This window comes from Typopeltis vanoorti, chromosome 6 (genome assembly GCF_054136105.1).
Source record: "Typopeltis vanoorti isolate ZY-2024b chromosome 6, IOZ_Tvanoo_1.0, whole genome shotgun sequence".
NCBI lineage: Eukaryota > Metazoa > Arthropoda > Arachnida > Uropygi > Thelyphonidae > Typopeltis > Typopeltis vanoorti.
Window position 1 is genome coordinate 112,359,392 of NC_143554.1, and position 20,221 is coordinate 112,379,612.

Sequence of the window (20,221 nt, forward strand, 5' to 3'; positions counted from 1 at the left end):
TAAAACGTTTTCATGACAAAAATGTGGCCCACCTCATATTTTTGGAGAAAATCATAACGTCTGCAAATGTTTCATTATTTTTTAAAATAAATTTTCCAATTTGATTGAATTCGATCAGTAGCGCAAGTGGAAGAACGCCGGTACATTGCGCCTTTGGATTAGAAAAGAACTGGGTTCGATTCTCGTAGTGACGAGAGAGAGATCTTTATATGGTCTTGAAGACGTGTTAGTCGATCTCATACGGAGGTAGCAGGGTTTTCTTTCCCGCGGAAACTCGGTATTTCATGCGGCATACAAGCAAATCACCATGAGAACACACACACGATTGCAGACAAATATGTGGTGGTGGTGACGGTAGATGGCGTTGTGCGTTGATGGTAGTAGCATCGTATAGTTTGGAGGTAAGGGAGAGGGTGAGTTGTAGTGGAGTGTACCCTCCCACTATCAGCTCTTGGAAGTGTCACGTAATGATAATTATTATTTTAGTCAAAATCAGTTCATATGCAAAATCCATATTTTTATTTATATTTCATGTTTTAAAAGTGAGGAGATTAAATCACCACTTATATAAAAAAATTAAGCTAAATTCTTACTACAAAAATTCGTTATTTGGAAACAGAGGCATAACTTCATCTTTAAGGCCCAAGACAAACAGCCCCCCATAAACGAATAATTGCAAGGCAGCATCATTAATAACAAACGCATGCGCAGTTGATGAATTTTCCCGCAAGTAGACCGAATCGTGTTATTATTTTATATTTTAAAAACATTGCATTAATTATTATTTGTTGAAAGATTATATTATTTATTTATGATTTGTTTAAATGTCTGTTAAGTATACATAAATTAATTTTAAAAAATAACATTTAAGGCCTACACCAAATTGATGCTTGGCATCGGTTTGGTGTATCTTGGCAATGACTAGCATCATTTTTTTTAAAGCATTTAACCTATTTCTACATTCAGTTCACAAGCATATTCATGTAAGAAATTAAAATTATTCATTTTTCTTAATAATTTTAATATGTAACATCAATCTTTTCTTATATTTGTTTCGAAATTATTACATCCTAGCACATATTAGAAATCGTAAAATTGTAATTCTTTATGATATTAAGATTTAAGAAACGTAGTTCACTGGGTAGTGAAACCTTTTTCCAACAGAAACATTTTCCCAACCTTTGGTTGAAAAAACCAGAGTTCGAATCCCATCTAATACGACGCAAAGAATTTTTATATGGACTCTTCAATTCAAGGTAAGTTCTCATATGGAGCTGGACGAGTTTTTTCTCCAAGCGACTGAGTTTTATCCCATAAACAAGTAAACTGACCCAGAAGACACACACACACACACACAAATTAACAGATGAACCTCGGATTTTTTAAGCATTTTTTATATATGGAAAAAAATGCTTACCTTAGTTATATGGATATTAAAAAATTATTTCAAATTGTCTACCCTTTTGACTAATACTAAGCTAAACTTAAGGAATTTAAAACACTGTATACTAATGTTAGCATGTAACTTTTTTTATGAATACATTAAATATACGAAGAAACCAGTGTATTTTTTAAAAATTTAGTATTCTAAACTTAGTTTATAAATTGCCACAGAATTGTTTTATAGCTTAATGTATTATATGTTTTCAACCGTTCCTGGATGGGACTACTATAAAAATAAAATAAGAATAGCTGCTGCCTTGTTTCATCGATTTTGTATAAAGGCCGTGATTTTATATAAATTAACTAGACTTACGTTTCCACGCTTTCTGTTTTGGTTAAATTAATTATACCATTTGATTAATTTAATCACGATATTTATTTATTTGTAATCTGTGTGCATCTTTATACCTACCAATAAGAACAGAATACCCGCGCATGCGCATTTGAAAACTATTTACACATAAGCACAATTCGCTTTCCTAAATGAAATAAATAGAGTACAATAAAATGAATACACGAGACGAATGTTTTTTTTTTTTTTAAATAAAACCAATTTATTATGTTCCTTCTTGCTTTCAGCTCCGTTCATTATAATCATCATCCAGGAAATTTCACGATTTTGGAGCCATATCATACAAGCCAGATAAGAATAGTCACACTCCGCAGGAAAGGAAATATGCCTTTGGGATTCTCCATAAGAGGAGGTAAGAATATCATTTATAAGTGAATCTGAATAATTCTGTACTAAGCAGATCGTGAACTCGGGTTTTTTATTCATGGAGAACTGAGGAATCAGTCGGAGAACACACAAACACACATGTAACCTTAAATACATTTGGTTTGGTGTAAATTGAAACAACGAACCATGAAAAGGTCACAGACACCTCTTATAGTCCTTTATAAGGACTGGCTTAACGGGTCGAAGCAAGAATGCTTTTCATCTTCCCCGTTATCTGTAGAGGACAGTGTAGGGATAAGCTGTTATTGAGCTATTAAAGCTCTGATCATGGCAGGAGGGTAACAGCAATAGCCGAGCCTCAGTTAGAACTTCATTGGCTACAGCATTGCCATCCATTACCCTTACAGGGTTTCATCCATCCAACCAACAGACACCTGTTTTAACATTTCTGCTAGATGGGTGAAGCAAAATTGCTTTTCATATTCCCCTTTGTCTAGTAACGAAAGAACTTTGAATGGAGTGTTGGTGAGCTATATGCTCGCCCACTGAGGGCAGTGAAGTTAGTTGTATTCAGCTGAACTTAAGATAGACTTTGGTCTTTTATATTTGTAACTTTCAGCTTCATTATATTCCGAGGCTTCCTTGATTAACGGGTTAAGATGAAAGCTTGTCTTGGTAAAGAACTTCTCAGCTAGATTTAGGAGAAGGGAAGAGATATAAGGGATATTAACTTCTCTATAGACCTGGGTGTTTCTTATAAACCAAGGGTCATCCAGAATCATCCTCAGGCACTTATTCTGTAATCTCTGAAGTTTTAGAATGTTTGAATTCGCGGTGTGGCTCCACTCTGGGGATGCGTAAGTGATGACCGGCGAATTACCATCTTGTAAATTGCTAATTTTGTTTGCGTGTCCAGTTTTCTTTCTCTGTTGATCATAGGATAGAGGTGTGCTAAGACTTTGGATGTCTTTGAGGTAATGTATCTGATATGTTTGCTGAATAGGAGGTTACTATCAAGAATCACTCCAAGATATTTAACTTCAGTCTGCCATGGAATCTTTACTCCCAATAAATAAATATCCTCCATGGTATGGATTTTCTTTCTAGTAAACAATATAGCTGAGCTTTTCTGGGGGTTAACTTGGATCCTTCAGTCTGCCATCCACTTTTCTAAAATGTGTATGCTGGTTTGGAGTCTTTTAGTTGCCAGTTTTGGGCTCAGTGATCTTGCCATCAGTGCAGTAGCTGCATATAATGCAGTGAATGTTGTTCTTGGGTTCAGAGGGATGTCCGCTATATAGATTGAGAACAGGAGAGGTGCCAGAAGAGATCCCTGAGGTACGCCTACCGAGATCTTGCGTCTGGTCGAAACCGTTTCGCCGACCCTGACCTGTATATATCTGTCTTTCAGGTAAGAATGTATTATTTTTATTAACTTGATTGGCAAGTTAAATTTTATCAGTTTGTAGAGAAGGCCTTGATGCCATACTTTGTCAAACGCCTTCTCTGCGTCGATGAAAATGGCAGCTGTATTGAGTTTCCAGTTATAACCTTTAGTAATGATTTCTACAAGCCGGTGCACTTGTTGAGCTGTACTATGGGCCTTACGGAAGCCGAACTGTTCATTAGGCAAGATTCCTAACTTATCTGTTTCTGCTTGGAGTCTTGAGAGGATCACTTTCTCTGTCACCTTTCCGAGGCTGGACAATAGGCTTATGGATCTGTAGCTTTCGGGAAGGTGAGGATTTTTTCCTGGCTTCTTCAATGGCATGATAGTGTTTGTTTTCCATGTAGTAGGGAAATGCTGGAATCTAAAGATGGCATTTGTAATGTTGACGAGATGGACTATGGCCTTTCTTGGGAGTAGTTTTACTATTTTTTAAGTTATGCCATCCGGTCCTGGAGCTTTTTTACTGTTTAGATGGGAGATGATAGTTATCATTTCTGCCGGATTTGTAGAAGTGATATGTTTGGAGTTAACAGTGTTCTGTCTTAAGGTTGTCCTAACATGACGATGAATCTTGTACATAAGGTTGATATTTAGATTTGTATAAGATGGATTGCACTGAGAATCTAGGTTATCTACTATTGCTTCGGCTTTCTCTTCATCTTTGTGACCTGTCCCTTTCTTGGTTTGTATAGGGGGGTATGAGTTGCTTTTTGGTGCGGATTGCTCTTAAGAATTTCCATACAGAATGATCTTCAGTATTTATATTAGCCAATTTGGTTTCCCATTCATGGTTTCTGTGTTTTTGAAGAGCTTCCTGGACCTGCCAGTTTAGATTGTTCAATACTTTTTTATCTTGTGGGGCTCTGGTATTGTGGTATCTCTTTCTGGCTCTATTTTTTGCTCTGATTAGCTCCATGATTTCTTTAGGGATATGGTTGGTTGGGTGGAAGACAGTGGATTTTCTGACTGATTCTATTGCTTTCCGGCCACAACAGAATTGAGCATTGCAAAGTTGAAAAGTGTGTGGCCTTTGGTGTTAGTTGATGAGCTGTACCAAGCTGTGTGTTATGAGTTGAGATCCCCTGCTATTATTATGGAGTCATTTGGGCCAAGTGTGGAGTCCAGATCTGTTGTCAGCAGAAGAATGCTCGGAGGATTATAAGCAGCATAGATCTTGAGACTGACTCCCAGAATTGCAGGTATGTACCTCCACACCGGTCACCTCCAAGTTTCCTGTTTGGGGCTTGTCTATTGTATTATGATTCAAATAACTTAATATATATGGCTGCCTCCACCTCTTGTGCCAATTCTGTCGTTTCTGTACATAGTGTATCCACGGAGTTTTGGGTTATTAGCTGGTCTTAGGTGTGTTTCACCAATCAAGATGATATCAGCACTGAGACGAGTTGCAAATTTTGAAATTCCAAAACCTTGTTAATCAATCCATTTGCATTACATGCCATTATCTTAAGAGCTTTTGGTTTGAATTTATTACTCATGACAGATGGCTGTTATAATGTTTTGAGTGCCTTGCAGGAATCTCTTTCTGGAAGATGGTGAGGGGCATGTCTTGCTGAATTCCTGCAGCATGGTGGCAAGTGAGACTGTTAAAACTGATGTGATGTTGGAGCTTTCTAGCTCGAGAGATATAGGAGGCTTAGTTCTTGCAGCCTCAGCATATGTTTTGGTCATGGTTTATCCTTCCTGTGAGGTTGAAGGCGAGGTGTTTCGGACTGTGGGACGATCTATTTGGTTGCTTAAAACGTTGTTACATGGAGGAGCAAGATTGACTTTTGTTGATCCTCGAGTTTTTGGATTGGAAAGGGATGCCTTTCCAATCCAAGTAGAACTACCTTCAGATCCAATCCGGGGTGAAGTCCTCTGCAATTTGCACTGCAGGCTGGAGTTGTGCATGGCTTGGTGCATGTGATGGTCTAGTGTCCCTCGCCGCACTTCAAGCACCTGAAGGCTGCCTTACATAATTTTTGGGCATATCCAAACCTTTGGCATCTATGACACTGATCTGCAGTTGCTCTTTTCCTAAGAGGCTCAGTTGAAATCATGAGTCCGCATACTACTGTCAGTTCATAGATCTGCTTTTGTGTATTGCTTATTTCCACCAGCACCAAAGGCATTGGTCTTTTATCAGCATCCTGTTCACTTTTACTGGGGACAGGCCCTGTCTGGAGAGATCAGTGCTCACATCTTCAGGAGTGATACCTTCAGCTATCCCACGTAGAACTACCTTCAGGTTCTTTTCGCTGGGTAAAGTGAAGGTGTGATATGGGACGTTACCATAAATCTGGTCATCTGTCTGTAATCCATGACAGTAGCGGGTTGTATTTTAACTCCCTCATCTGAGTTTTTGGCCCATGAGAAGGAGATGTTTTGTTCTCTGAGGGCTGACAAAACAGGGATCCATTTTTCCTTATCCCTTAATATGACTGGTGGTATATTTTCTTTAGGACCATTGAGTGCTTCTATCCCTGTTGTTTTGGGTTCTTCCACACTGGTGGAGATTTTCCTCTTCTTTTTGATCATTTGGAACTCTATATCTGTTTCCAAGGTCTGATAACTGCTGTCTTGAGATGTAGTATCTTCCATACTTGGGGAGTGGGCAAAATCTGATTGCGTCAGAGTTATGGGCTCTTCACTTGTGTCATCCATATTGTCCTCTGTGACTGCTGTGGGGGGGATGTGTCAAATAGCTTGACTTTTCCTGGCCAATTATCACTCAGTAGCTTTCCTAGTCTGAGGAATTCCATGTATACTTCCTCGAATTTGGCTTCATTCAGAAGTTTTGCCATGACAATAATTTAGAAATGTGTTAAGACACAGATGGAGAAAGAGTAGAGATTGCTCAGGTGTCCCGAGCAGGTTAAAGATAATCCTGTGGACTTTTGAGGGTCCACTAGCAAATCCGGTTGACCCTTTTAGGTGTCTACCAGCAATAAAATACAACTAGCTGTCCTATGATAGGGAAAAGGAGTGTCACGAAATCACTTGGCCACAGATTGAAATCCTACCTCCCTAAATAAAACTATAAATCCACCACTGGTCCTCATTGCGGGTGGGACCTGCCGGCCATTAGACCTCTTGCATGTTTCATGCAGAGGGGGGTGGGGGGGAGACAGTAGGAAACAAACTGTGTCTGCGCCAGTGCAATGCACGTTTCGTGAAAACCTTATAAACAAACTAATCAGGCTCAGTCTAAAATAATACGTCCATTCACATCAAAATCAGTCTCACTTCCATTTATTTTTATTCGTCCACAGACACCTCTTATCCTTATAAGGACTGGCTTAAAGGGGCGAAGCAAGAATGCTTTTCATCTTCCCCTTTATCTGTAGAGGACAGTTTAGGGATAAGGTGTTATTGAGCTATTTAAAGCTCTGATCATGGCAGGAGGGTAACAGCAATAGCCGAGCCTAGCCTCAGTTAGAATTTCATTGGCTACAGCATTGCCATCCATTACCCTCCAAGAGTATTGGATTGAATGAATCAATCACCGCATCTTACGGTCGATTGATTCTTCCTCCTCCAAACTGGACACAGACACCTCTGCGTTCAACAAAACAATAAGAAATTTATCGAAGGCAATCATGAAAAGGTGTGTTGTTTCGCAATTTCTTTCTTGTATAGTGACACAGAAAATTCATCATTGTAGTAACTTAGAAAATTTTGGACATAATATATTCTACATTTTTTAATATGAACCTTGCCAAAAAGATAAAACAAAATATCAAATCTTGTTTCACCTAATTTCATTATTAAAATGATCCAATTATAGCGGAGAATTATTATTTTTATTATTATTATCATTTCAAATCGTTTTGCCAATAAAAATGGAACTATATGGGATAAAATGAAAATATTTTTCGAAGTATTCTTGAACTAAGTATTAGTTGACCATAATAAATAAATAAATAAATACCCACAGAATACCCACAAGCACATTGACATTAATTGTAACTTGATATATATATATATATATATATATGAAATACAGTATTATTTTGATCAACTGGCGATATTTCTGTTTGTTTTCATAAAACTCTTTGATGTAGAGTATTATAATTAAGATATGTTATCCAAAAAAACTCTATTTAGTGATCGTATTATTGTAAACATCCAACGAATACGGTGAGAGAAGTTAGTGAAATTAGAGATTTTTGATTTATCTACTCTAGACATACTTTTTTTTTTTGTGTGTGTCTCATGAAACCATAATGAAAATTATTCGTAAGACAGCTTTAAAATCTTTGCTGTGTAGTCAGTCGGTAGTGATGACTCCATTTTGTGTCCTGGAATGCGAAGTGAAAATGAATTCTCATTTTCACTTCGAAGTGAATGTGAATTCTCATTGCACACACAGATTTGGATGACTAGTCTTTTGCATATTTTGACATGAGTTATCCCCTCACAGAATAGGCCGATCGGAAATAAAATATAATTGAATTTACAGACATACTATCCTCCATTCATCTCTTTAAAGTTTTCTTTGACATAATCGAAACTAATCGACTAGTGTGCCTAAAGTGCATGTAATTATTGAAAAGATGATATGCATTATCTAAATTTATATTTTAGTTATAAAACATTCATGTAAATTAGGGATGCACAGACCGCGGCCCTCAGTTGATTTGCTGGCGGCCCGCCTCACGTGTATTATTTTAACTTTAACAAGTTACACGATAGGTAATTTTTAAATATAGTACATGCGCAAAGCAAAGTAGCTGTGACGTCACGATTGCCTGTCTACTTACGATAATTGGTTAGTAATAATGTTAACAAATTTTATAATTCGTCTATTTGTCATATGAGTATTTTGTTTTCGTAGGTGCGGTTGCTAGAATTAATTATCACCCCCGAGGAAACGGTAAAAAATAAATTCTACAATGGATAAAGCAGGGCCAAGTAGGAAACGTAAACTACTGGATGAAAAACGGCAGTTTCAGGATAGCTGGACCGAAAAATATGGTTTTGTGCAGTCGTTTAATAATATCGTGTGCTTGATTTGCAAAAGTGCTGTAGCCATACCAAAAGAATACAGTATAAGACACTATGAAATTCTGCATTCTACATTTTCAAATCTACCCGTAGAACTACGTAAATAAAAGATTTCATTTTTGAAATGAGAATTGACAGGTCATCAAGTGATGTTTACAAAACCTATTCAAGATTCGGAAATCGCAACAGAAATAAGTTTTGAAATATCTCGCCTTATAGCAAAAAGGTGCCGACCATTTACAGACGGAGATTTCGTTAAAGATTGCCTTGAGACAGCTACTAAAAAAAATTTGTCCTGAATCAGCCAAAAATGTTGAGAAAATTCAGTTAAACAGGATGACTGTGCAAAGAAGAATTACTACAATGTCGGAAAATGTAAAGGACCAATTAACATCTTATTCAAATACACATCTAATTCTGACATTACTTCCACAGCCCAGTTGTTAATAATTTGCACATGGAATAACGCAAGAGTTTGAGGTAAGTGAGGAGCTGATTGGAATGAGTTCATTGTCAGATCAAACGAAAGGTAATGACATGTTCACTGGGCTTTTGGAACAGTGTTCCAAAATTGATTTAGATCTGACAAAATTTATCAGGTATCACGACTGACGGAGCTCCTTCCATGATAGGAGCTAATTCTGGATTGGTAACATTATTGAAACAGCATTTGGGACGGCACGACGATGAGTTGATACAATTCCACTGTATAATCCACCAGGAGAGCTTCTGCCCTAAGAAACTTGGATTTGAACATGTCATGAAAGTAGTGGTTTCAACGATTAATTTTATAAAATCCCGTGGCCTTAATCACTGACAATTTAAAAAGTTTCTTGAAGACATTGAAAGTGAATATGGTGACTTAATTTTTTACACAGAAGTGAGGTGGCTAAGTCGTGGACAAACATTGGAGCGGTTCCTAAATTTAATTGATGAAATTGAAATCTTCATGACTGAAAAAAACAAAAACGTCCCTGAGATAAAAAATCCGGATTGGTTATGTGACTTAGCCTTTCTGGTTGACATTACTAATCATTTAAATGCGTTAAATACGCGACTTCAAGGCAAAGGTCAATTGGTTACTCAACTTTACGGCCACATTTTGTCTTTTCAGTGCAAGTTAAATCTATTTCAAATCCCACTGAAGCCAAGGAATTACATCCATTTTCCTAATTATAAGAAAGTTTCTGAAAAGTTCAATGTCAACTTCAAAACTGTGTATGTTGAAAAGATTGATAACTTGATATCAGCCTTCAAGGATCGGTTTTCTGATTTTAAAAAAGTGAAAGTGTTGCTAGATTTATTTAGCAATCCTTTTGCCATTTTGTCCGAAAATGCACCCGAATCAGCACAGCTTGAACTCATCGACATTCAAAACGATGAGAGCCTGCGAAATAAATTTAACGAAGGCAATTTATTAAACTTCTATCGTTGTGTCGATAAAAACAATTATAAATGGTTGCTAGATAATGCATTAAAATGTGCAAGCCTCTTTGGCTCAACATATATTTGTGAGAAAACTTTTTCAGTCATGAATATTAACAAATCGAAAAATAGGAACCGCTTGACTGATGAAAATTTAGAATCAATTTTGCAGTTGGCTACAACAAAACTCGAACCAAATATCAAAACAATTGTCAAATCAATGCAGTCACGTATCAAATTAAATTCACTTACTTTTTATTACCTTTTTTGTAATAGTTATGATAGTTATAAATAAAATAAACAATATATGGTAGATAACTTTCAAGTTTTTTTTTTTTTTTTGGCGGCCCTCCCATAAGTAACAGTGGAACTATGCGGCCCTTGGGCTTAACAAGTATGTGCATCCCTGATGTAAATGTTAAACACTCCAAAATCTTTTTATAACTTTAAAAAAATGAAAAGAATTAAAAATTTTTGATAGTTTCCCTTGTACACCTTATTTTAAATTTCTTGATTCAGGTATTTTATCTACATTTATATCATATCTCATAATTCTGATATCATGTCATAGTTCCGATAGCTCAGGAAATTTGAGTGGTGAATTGTATTACGACGATTATGAATTGTAAGTGAATTTGATCAGTATTAGTGTATTTCAGTATTAGTGTATTTTTTTTTTTTTTTTCGAGTTTGTGTGGTGCATAGAATGTTGAGGTAGTATTGTTATCTGATGTGCAATTCCGGTTACTCTAGGTAAGTACTTGACTCCAGAAAACTGTAATTGCAAGGTTGGGCGATTTGCTACCTAATTTTTGTTTCCGACACAACGTCGTTAGAATCGCCATTGTTGGCTTATATATATATATATATTAGAAATACCAGATTATTAACTATTGTAGTGCTATCATCACCATGTGCGAGGAGGAAGATAACGCTTATATTGAATCGCTCAACAAAGGGCGGGCGCTCAGCATTCTAAAAAGGATTGTAAGAAAAGTCGAACACGAGTGGCCTGGCATCCTTAATTTCTACTCCTTGTCAGGAAACGTTGAGCAGGGAGAAGACACTGCCCAGATGGAGGAGAAGCTGGATTTGGTGATTTCTACTCCCCCAGACATTGAAGAGGTCCGTGCGCGGAACTTTCCATGGATTCCGGTATGAAAGATGACACTCCCAGTTCCGATCCCTTGTACTCCCCCAAAGAGAGGGTGCCTCCTATCGTCCTTCTTGAAAAGAAAAAATGGACACACTTAAAAAGGTCCACCATGACAAACTTACAAATACAATATATCTCGGCTGATGATGACATATATTGTATCTCATCATCAGCTGAGATGATGAGCATCAAAATCCAGCCTGCTACCATAATGGAATATAGAAAGCTGACCAAAGAGCTAGGTTCAAGTAATACTCAATACCACACTCTCTCTCTCGGCTCGGAAAGGAATCTGAAGGTGGTCCTCCGAGGTGTAACAGAGGATGTAACTACAGATGAAATAGAGACCGACCTCCGCCACCAGGACCTGCCACCTATTAAGGTCAGTAGGATGACTAGAGGTTTTAGTGGAAATCCATAAATCTTATAAAAATATTTATGATCTAAGATCAGTCTGTGGACTCTGGATCACCCCAGAGCCTCTGAGGAAGAAAGCTTCAACTGGACAGTGCCACAGGTGTCAAAGATTTGGCCATGCTCAGAGACTTTGCAAGGCAGAGTATAAATGCCTGAAATGTGCCAAGAGCCATCCCATTAACACCTGCACAAAGCCAAAAACCACCCCGGGTAGTTGTGCAAACTGTGATGGCCCTCACCCAGCTAACTATAAAGGATGTGTTCGACACCCCAACAACAGACGATCCGAAACAAACAGACAATCACCTTCCTCTATCAGCTCACGAACACCTACACCTATGACACCGCGGTCTCACAGTGCTCAACAATATGTAACAGAAGTCCCACCGCCGCAGTTTGAGGCTCTTATAGAACAAACTACCAACGGCAGGCAAGAACCTATGTGAACGTGGCCCGTTCCATAACAACGAAGGAACAGAATCAATCAGCAGCGCAGTCAAACCTGACGACTATCATTACTGCCTTGCTGGTAAATATGCTACAGGATTTCAGCAGGTCCAATCCTTCACCAGCTGCTAAAAAAAAAAGATTTCTACATGAAACTCGATCAATCCTCTCAGCACGTATTAATGAACAGGAATAAACTAACTCCAGACTCTTTACAGATTATGATGTGGAATGTCAATGGCCTCAAACACAAGATGATGGAGCTCCAAGAGTTCACTCAGAGACTTCAGCTAGACGTTGTTTTGATAAGTGAGACACATCTGAGGCCATCGGACAGCCCCAAAATTAGGGGATATCACCTCTACAGAACTGACAGGCCAAATTACAGAGGTGGTGGCACTGCAATTTTTATTAAAAATTATATCCAACACCATACAGTGAACAATCCCCAACCACTAACCTCAAGGTTACTGGTGTGGAGGTTCTTACTAGCTCGACTGGCAGACTGAAAATTTATGCAGCATACAACCCACCGCAAAAAACACTACTGCACACGTATCTGGATGCCATTCTAGATGCTGGAGAACCCATCATTATTGCTGGGGACTTAAACTCCAAACACCCGGCATGGAATTGTAGAACCACAAACAACAACGGACGCATCCTCGCCAACTACACAGAATTCAATTGCGCGGTCGTCGCAGGCCCTACTGAACACCTACTCATCCCAGCCCGAGTGGCACTGCTGACATCTTGGATATAGCCATCCTGCAATATGTTAAATTTCAATATAATTTAAGAAAATTAAACGAGCTCTCATCAGACCATGATCCAGTGCTATTACAGCTGGGAACGCAACACAACCTATTGCGTTCCACCAAACGAACTCCCAGAGTTCTTTGAAACAGCAGTCAAAAATTTTACTCAGGAAATCAATGCAGCCATAACGGTAGTCACCTCTTACAAAACTCGCTCTACAACAAATCGGTTACCGGATGATATTATGAACCTGATCAGAGATAAAAAATAAAGCTGGAAAAAGGAATCACGCGCCTCAAGACAAAAGAATTCTTAACATATTAAATGGAGCTGTGAGAGACGCCCCTCAAAGCCCACAGGGATTGACTATGGGAGGATAAGTTGGCTTCCTTCTCACCTGCTGATCACTCTATTTTGGGACTCTTGAGGAATTTCAGAAACAAAAACAAATCTCTTCCCCCTCTATAATCGGACCTGGGCCTTGTGCACACGGATGCAGAGAAGGCAGAAATCATTGCAAAAAAATTAGAAGGGCAGTGTCGAACTACTTATGAAAAATAAAATTTCAACCACTTGTAAAAACATGACGAAATTTATTTTATAAAATAAATTTCGTCATGTTTTTAAATAAAATAAAATAAAATTCGTCATCTGAGACATGTACTAAAACTTCCTGATGCTTGTATTAATCAAATCATCCCTACTTCACCAGCATTCAATCAAATCATCCCTACTTCACCATTAAAAATGTTAACAACAAAAAAGCTCCTGGTTCAGATGGCATCACCAATAAAGTTATTAAACTACTATCCCGCAGAGCCATTGTGCACCTTACCAACATAATCAACGCGATTATTAGATTCCGATATTTCCCTTCCCAGTGGAAAGGAAGGGAAATATCTCATTAGCCTGATTTCAAACCTGGAAAAGATTGTCGAAAGGGTTATCCTCACCAGACTCCAATCTATAGTAAATAAGCTGAATATCCTCCCAAATGAACAATTTGGATTCCATCAACGTCATAGCATCACTCAACAGATCCATAGACTAATTAAATATATTTCCACAGGCTACAATTGGCATAAACTTGATATGCCAATATCAAGTTTATGCAGAAATAAATCAAGTTCAAGAAATAAATCAAACTCAAGTTTATGCAGAAATGTCTTTCTGGATAATGATATGCCATTATCCAGAGCAGACCATAATGCCTCACATTATCATATGGCCATGGCCTTTGATAATGTGAGGCATTATCAAAGGTACAGTTGATCCAATCATACCTCAGCAACAGATTTATGCAGGTCAAAATAAACTACAATATATCTACCAAGCGCCCCATTCTGGCTGATGTTCTGCAAGGATCATTACTGGCCCCAATTCTGTTCTCGATATTTATGGCAGATATTCCACACAATCCAATGTCATCTATCTTGGCCCTCTACGCTGATGACAAAGTGATACTAACCAGATCTCTTCGCCCGCACCTAGTCACCAAAAAACTCCAAGAAAACCTACAAATATTAGAAAAATGGTTCTCCAATTGGAGATTTCAAGTAAACACCTTGAAGAGTATAGCCATGCTCTTCTCCAGAAGAACAGTATCTCTTACAGGGGGACATCTTCCTGTTTAACATCAAAATTCCTTGGAAAACAGAAGTCAGATACCTTGGTGTACTGAAGAACAAAAGACTAACCTTCAACCACCACATAAAGGACTCGTGTGCAAAGGCATCAAAAGCTATCGCCAAGCTCTGTTCCCTAATAAACAGAAACAGTAAATTACACACCAGAATCAAACTGCTACTCTACAAACTGATGGTCCATCCTATAATCACATATGCTTCGCCAGCATGGAGCCACACCGTTGATACTAATATGCTCAAACTGCAGCGAGTGCAAAACAAGTGGCTTTGTATGATTCTGAATGCCCCATGGTTCGTCAGAGTTGTTCGACTTCATCGGGACACAGCATCCCCTATATATATACTCTTTCTTCGTCTCTTGCACCAAAATATTTCCTAAAAATTTCAACACATCCCAATCCACTGGTGCAACAAGCTGCTGACTATGATGAAACGGATCTGTACAAACACAAAAGACCTAAAGCTATCCTGATTTCAAGAAATGATCTATAATCCCCTTGCCCTCTCAGGGCGAGCATATTGTTCATAAACGTTTTTCTTCACTGTATCCATTCAGACAGCAGGAAATATAAAAAGCATCTTGCTTCACCCTTGGAGTTAGTAAAGTTGAATTTGAAGTTGAATATGATAGTCCCCGTGGGGTGATTGGGACAAGAATAGCTCCACTGCAGCCCATGCATGTCGTACGAGGTGACTAAAATTGGTACCGAGGGAGGCTAATGGATGGCAATGCTGTAGCCAGTGAAGTTCTAACTGAGGCTCGGCTATTGCTGTTACCCTCCTGCTATGATCAGAGCTCATAGCTCAATAACACCCTATCCTTACATTATCCTCTACAGATAACGGGAAATATGAAAAGCATTCTTGCTTCATCTAGCAAAAAAAAATAAATAAATAAATAAATAAATATCATAGTTTGTAAATAACTAATGAAAAGGCTAATGTTCGTTGCAAGAATAATGACGGAAGAAAGACACTGGGAATTTGGAACAAAGCCTATTTATGGCATTTCTTGATTTTGAAAAAACTTTTGATTGAGTCTGCTATGTGAAGATTAAATTTTGTCATTTGGAGTGGTTTATACTTAAAAATGCACTGCGACAAGAAAGGATGTTATCTCCATTGCTGTTGATTGGGGTGATTAATAGTGTCCTAGATATGCTTAATGACTGGAAAGGAGAAACAGCTGTGTTTGCAGATCATTTCAGCATTCAGAAGAACTACAGAGGTAAGTAGACAAATGGAAATGTGACAGAAATGTGGATTTAGTAGGAAGAGTGAGAGCATGGTGTCAATGGGCAAGATCTGAAGTGAGGAGCAGTGAAATCCTCACATATCTGGGAAGTCTACTTTCTAATGATGGAAATTAAGACCAGGGGATTCCACTTTAGGACAAGCATTTGATTAGCAAATGTTACTTTTTGATTCATTTTGACTTATGCAGCAGATACACGGAGACTAACAGAAAAGAGACATGAACTTTAAGGACAATGTTGGCAAAAACAAAGAAAGAGAGAAAGAAAATACGAAATGTGGACATTGGGAATAGTTTGTGGCCAAAAAGTGTTGAAGAAATGCTTATGAACTCTTGCTTGAAGTGATTTGGACATCAAATGAGAAGGAACTTAGAAAGAAATACCAGAAGAATGTATGGAATGAAATTTCAGAGGAAGAGACCAAGAGGAAAAGGTGGGAGAGACCAGATGAGAGAAGATCTAGAAATGAAAAACCTGAAATGGCACAGGGTTGTTGATGGATGAATTTGGGAGGATAGAAAGAAATGGAGAGATTTGATCTGCCTGACAGGTGAGTTTCTGTCGGAACACTTGTTGCTAAAGATGAAGAAGAAAACAGTTCTCTTTTTTTTTTTAGGTTTTTAAGATTCACTTTTTAGATGAACTTATGGTAGAAAGTAAAATACAGTACATAATTATCAAGAAGTGAGGTCTGGTGGTTTGTAAAAGGTACTTTTTTTTTTTTTCTCTATAGCAGATTTTTATTGATTTTCTTTTGGCGTACTCCGGTACTAATATTAATGCAGTATAGGTTTACAACTTTTAGTGCGTAGATTCACGCAATTGAAAGTAGCTTGCATGTTATGATGATATTCAGTCTGTAGGTTCTCCACTGCAGGGTAAGACCTCTCTCTAATTGGTGACCCAGTCCATTTTGGAAAAGCGTGTATTTGCATGTATGAGTGTGTGCGTGTGTGTGAATAACAGTCACAAACATCCGTGCCCAAGGCAGGATTCGAACCCACTCGATTCTTTGGCCAGAGAGCGAGGACATGCAAACAGTTAGCTTGATGGCCAAATGGATAGCGTTTCTCCTTTAAAACAAAGCTATGGGTTCGAATTCCACTACGATACTGATGTTTGTGAATGTTTCTTAAGTAGTAGTGCATGATTATCATTGCCCGTTGGAGATCACTGCTATTCTTTTACATATTGGAGGACTGAAGTGGTTTGAAATGATGTAATGTTTGATCTCTAGCGGAGATGTTAATGGATCAGTAGTTCGTACATTAACACCTCCCATGGTGTTAATGTACAAATCATCACCATTATCATCAAATTTCCTATCAAATCATCATTTTCTTTGAATTTCCATATGAACTAGATATTTTAATTATTATCACTTAAAATATATCAATAATATCGATATTATTATTATTATTATTATTATTATTATTATTATATTCTATACGAATGGCCCACTAGTACAGTTGGATAGCATTTATGTAGTGGGGAGATATCTGTTGTAGGTTCAACCAACAGATAAAAAAACAAGACGACTATTCTTAGTCCATTGATTTTTATCTATTGCGCTTAAGAAAAAAATGCAGTGCATGGAACTTAAGTCTTGTTACAGCCGCTGTGGAAATGGCCGACTGTTCTACAGTGGCAATAAAGTATGGAAATAGCCTGAATCTTGAATAAATGAGTCCAGTCACATCTGATGCGCCTTGCCTTTCTTTGATAGAGAAGTCATCGATATTGTGGATTCGAATATCATGTTAAGGTGTCGATGTTTGTAAACGCCCCCTGGATAAGTTAATACAATTGAAAGAATGATGGATTTAATATCCACTTTACTTATATAATTTTACATCGTCGAACTGTTTATTTTAGTAAAGAAAGTTAATACAGTTTCTTGGGTTAATAATTTAATGAAGATTATAAAGTCTCTCTCTCTCTCTCTCTGTGTGTGTGTGTGTGTGTGTGTGTGTGTGTGTGTGCGCGTGCGCTCATTACATAGTACTCTTGATATTTTCTCTAGAGTTCACAGAAAAAAAAAATTATGCTGGTTTAACATGGAACATTATTGTACAATGATGGCAATGCATTGCATTGAGGCCTTAAAAGTTGTCATTATTAAAAAATCAAAACTTCTTTGTTGAACTTATTCAAAATTCATTATAAATAATCTTTACAATTCTAATATTCTGTAGGTTTTTTAAATTTTCCAAGATATTTTGATAAATATATGCTTCATGAATTTTAAAAACACTTATTTATTTTCTTGTAATATATTATGTTTATAATCATAATCATAAAATAAATAATCAGCTAATACCTTTCATTCCCTTATAAGGTGTAGACGAGGCCTTTTAACCCTATCTAGCTTTTGGAGACTGAGTGGGCAGTTCAATCTCCACCGGTAGCCAATTATAGAGAGCTGGCCAAAGTCTATCACTAATTATAAGCGGCCACCGATGAAGAGACTGGCAAACAAGTGCTGCCATCTCTCGGTACCTAACCTGAACAGGCTATGTTACTGTCTGAAATAAAGGGGTTTTACGGTCGATTTTCTTGAGCTTACAGGGCGAAAAACCAGAGTTTTTGGGAGAAAAAAATCCGCTTGTCCATGCCAGAGATCGATTAACTCAGTAACCGGTCGAAAAAAGGCTTAGAAAAAGTTCCTCCCGCCAGCGACTAGACTGGAACTTAAGCGTATCTTTGGGCTGCCTAGCGCAGAGGAAGCAAGCCCCACTTCTAACTGAGCTACTGCAAAAAGTACAGTATAATATTTTGCTTATTCTTTAAATCTCATAGATAGTTTCGTCTCTCTTCCTTTATCAGGTGCATATTGTAAATGTCCAAGCATTATTTAATACTAATAATTGATAATGCTCCGAAGTTATGTTAATATACTTCAATAAATGTTTTTGTTCATTTTTTTAGGATGGGAACACGGAACTGGTGTGTTTGTTTCAGAAGTTCTAGCTGGATCAGTAGCTCATAGACAAGGACTTTGCGTAAGTAGACAACATACGATATCGATTTATTATGTCTCTTTTAGAAATGACATTTATTTTAGAGTATAATATTCCCAACTATAATATGATCAATTAGGTAGACTGGTACTGCTAAAAATTGCAATGATTGAATAGATATGCGCTAGCTTGATGATATAATAGTGAGTATCTACGTAACGTTATTCTGGAAGGAAATAGTGGCCATTCTGATATATAAGGTGAATTCCATCCCAGTTAAATAAGCTTTGCTAGAAGTGGCAAGAATGGAACACAAATAAAAGACAATGAGTCAAAAATTGAAACAGTTGAAACAAAATATGTGCTTCATTTGTCAATATGTTAAAGTGTGCAATGGCGTTTTGGAGCTGCAGTTTGGATTTTTCTTAAATTATGTTTTAAACAAACAAATGAACTTTGTAGGCTTATTCTGTTGTGAGCCAGTTAATTCTGCCTAGAAGGAGATACAATTATCATAGATTTATGAATATTATTATTATTTTCTAGTCTCTGCCTGAACGGATTTTATTGAAATTCGGAACATGAAATCCTTAAAGAAGAAAAAAAAAGTATAGATTCATTTTCATTTTCTTCTTATTTTCCTGGAGTCTGTAGACTCATAACGGAATGTCCACTAATATTCTGAAAACTTTGCAAATAGTATCTTTGCTTTGCTTCGTTTTTTTCAGTACATGACAAGAATGGACAGAACATAGTGGAAGTTGTATACGAGGGTGGTTAGCAAGGGTGGTAGGGTTAGTTTTTTTGCTTGGAGAGCGGTGAATGGCTGGAATGGGCTGTCAGATATGGTTATGGGTGCTTCATGGGTGAATGAGTTTAAGGAGAAGTATGCGATTGATGGCTAATGTGTGAATAAGTGGATCTCTCACGATGAGTCTTCTGACTCCAGTGCTGTAACTAGGCAGGTGTACAGGCACAGGGGTCCAGGACGAAGGGGACCTGAAATAGGGTATAAAAAAATAATCAGTATTATATTTTAATTTTCAAATCTCAAGTTTTGCCGCCGTGGGGGCCGATTCCGTAACGTTTTTGGTTAAAGTTAAAAATTAACCGATGTATTTCTATTTTATTTGTTTATTTTTATTTTTTTTACAAAAAAGGGGGACAAAAGAAAATCTTGCACAGGGCCCATGAAAAGCTATTTACGACACTGTCTGACTCCATGGGGATACCTATATAATAATAATAATAATAATAATAATAATAATAAGTTCAAGTCTAGTCTCTGACTGGAGGAACTTTTTCTAAGCCTTTCTTCGACCGATTCCCGAGTTAGTCGATCTCTGGCATGGGCAAACGGGTTTTTCATCCCGTAAACTCAAGAAAATCGACCGTAGTACCCACATTATGTCAGACAGTAACATATCTTGTTAGAATTAGGTACCAAGAGATGGCAGCACTTGTTTGCCAGCCTCTTCATCGGTGGCTGCTATAATTAGTGATAGACATGGGCCAGCTATCTCTGATTGGCTACCGGTGGAGATTGATCTGCCCACTCAGTGTCCAAAAGATA

General features: G+C 37.6%; 1 protein-coding gene across 2 annotated transcripts in view; it reads left to right on the forward strand.

Annotated features, from left to right (window-relative positions):
- Positions 1-20,221, forward strand: part of LOC150105817 (uncharacterized) — a 184,433-nt gene that overhangs the window by 53,593 nt on the left and 110,619 nt on the right. For both annotated transcript variants that reach the window (XM_090394358.1, XM_090394359.1), the window contains exons 2-3: positions 2,023-2,147; positions 18,617-18,690. In XM_090394358.1, coding sequence (XP_090250484.1) covers positions 2,023-2,147; positions 18,617-18,690 — 199 coding nt within the window. The remainder of the gene's footprint in view (positions 1-2,022; positions 2,148-18,616; positions 18,691-20,221) is intronic.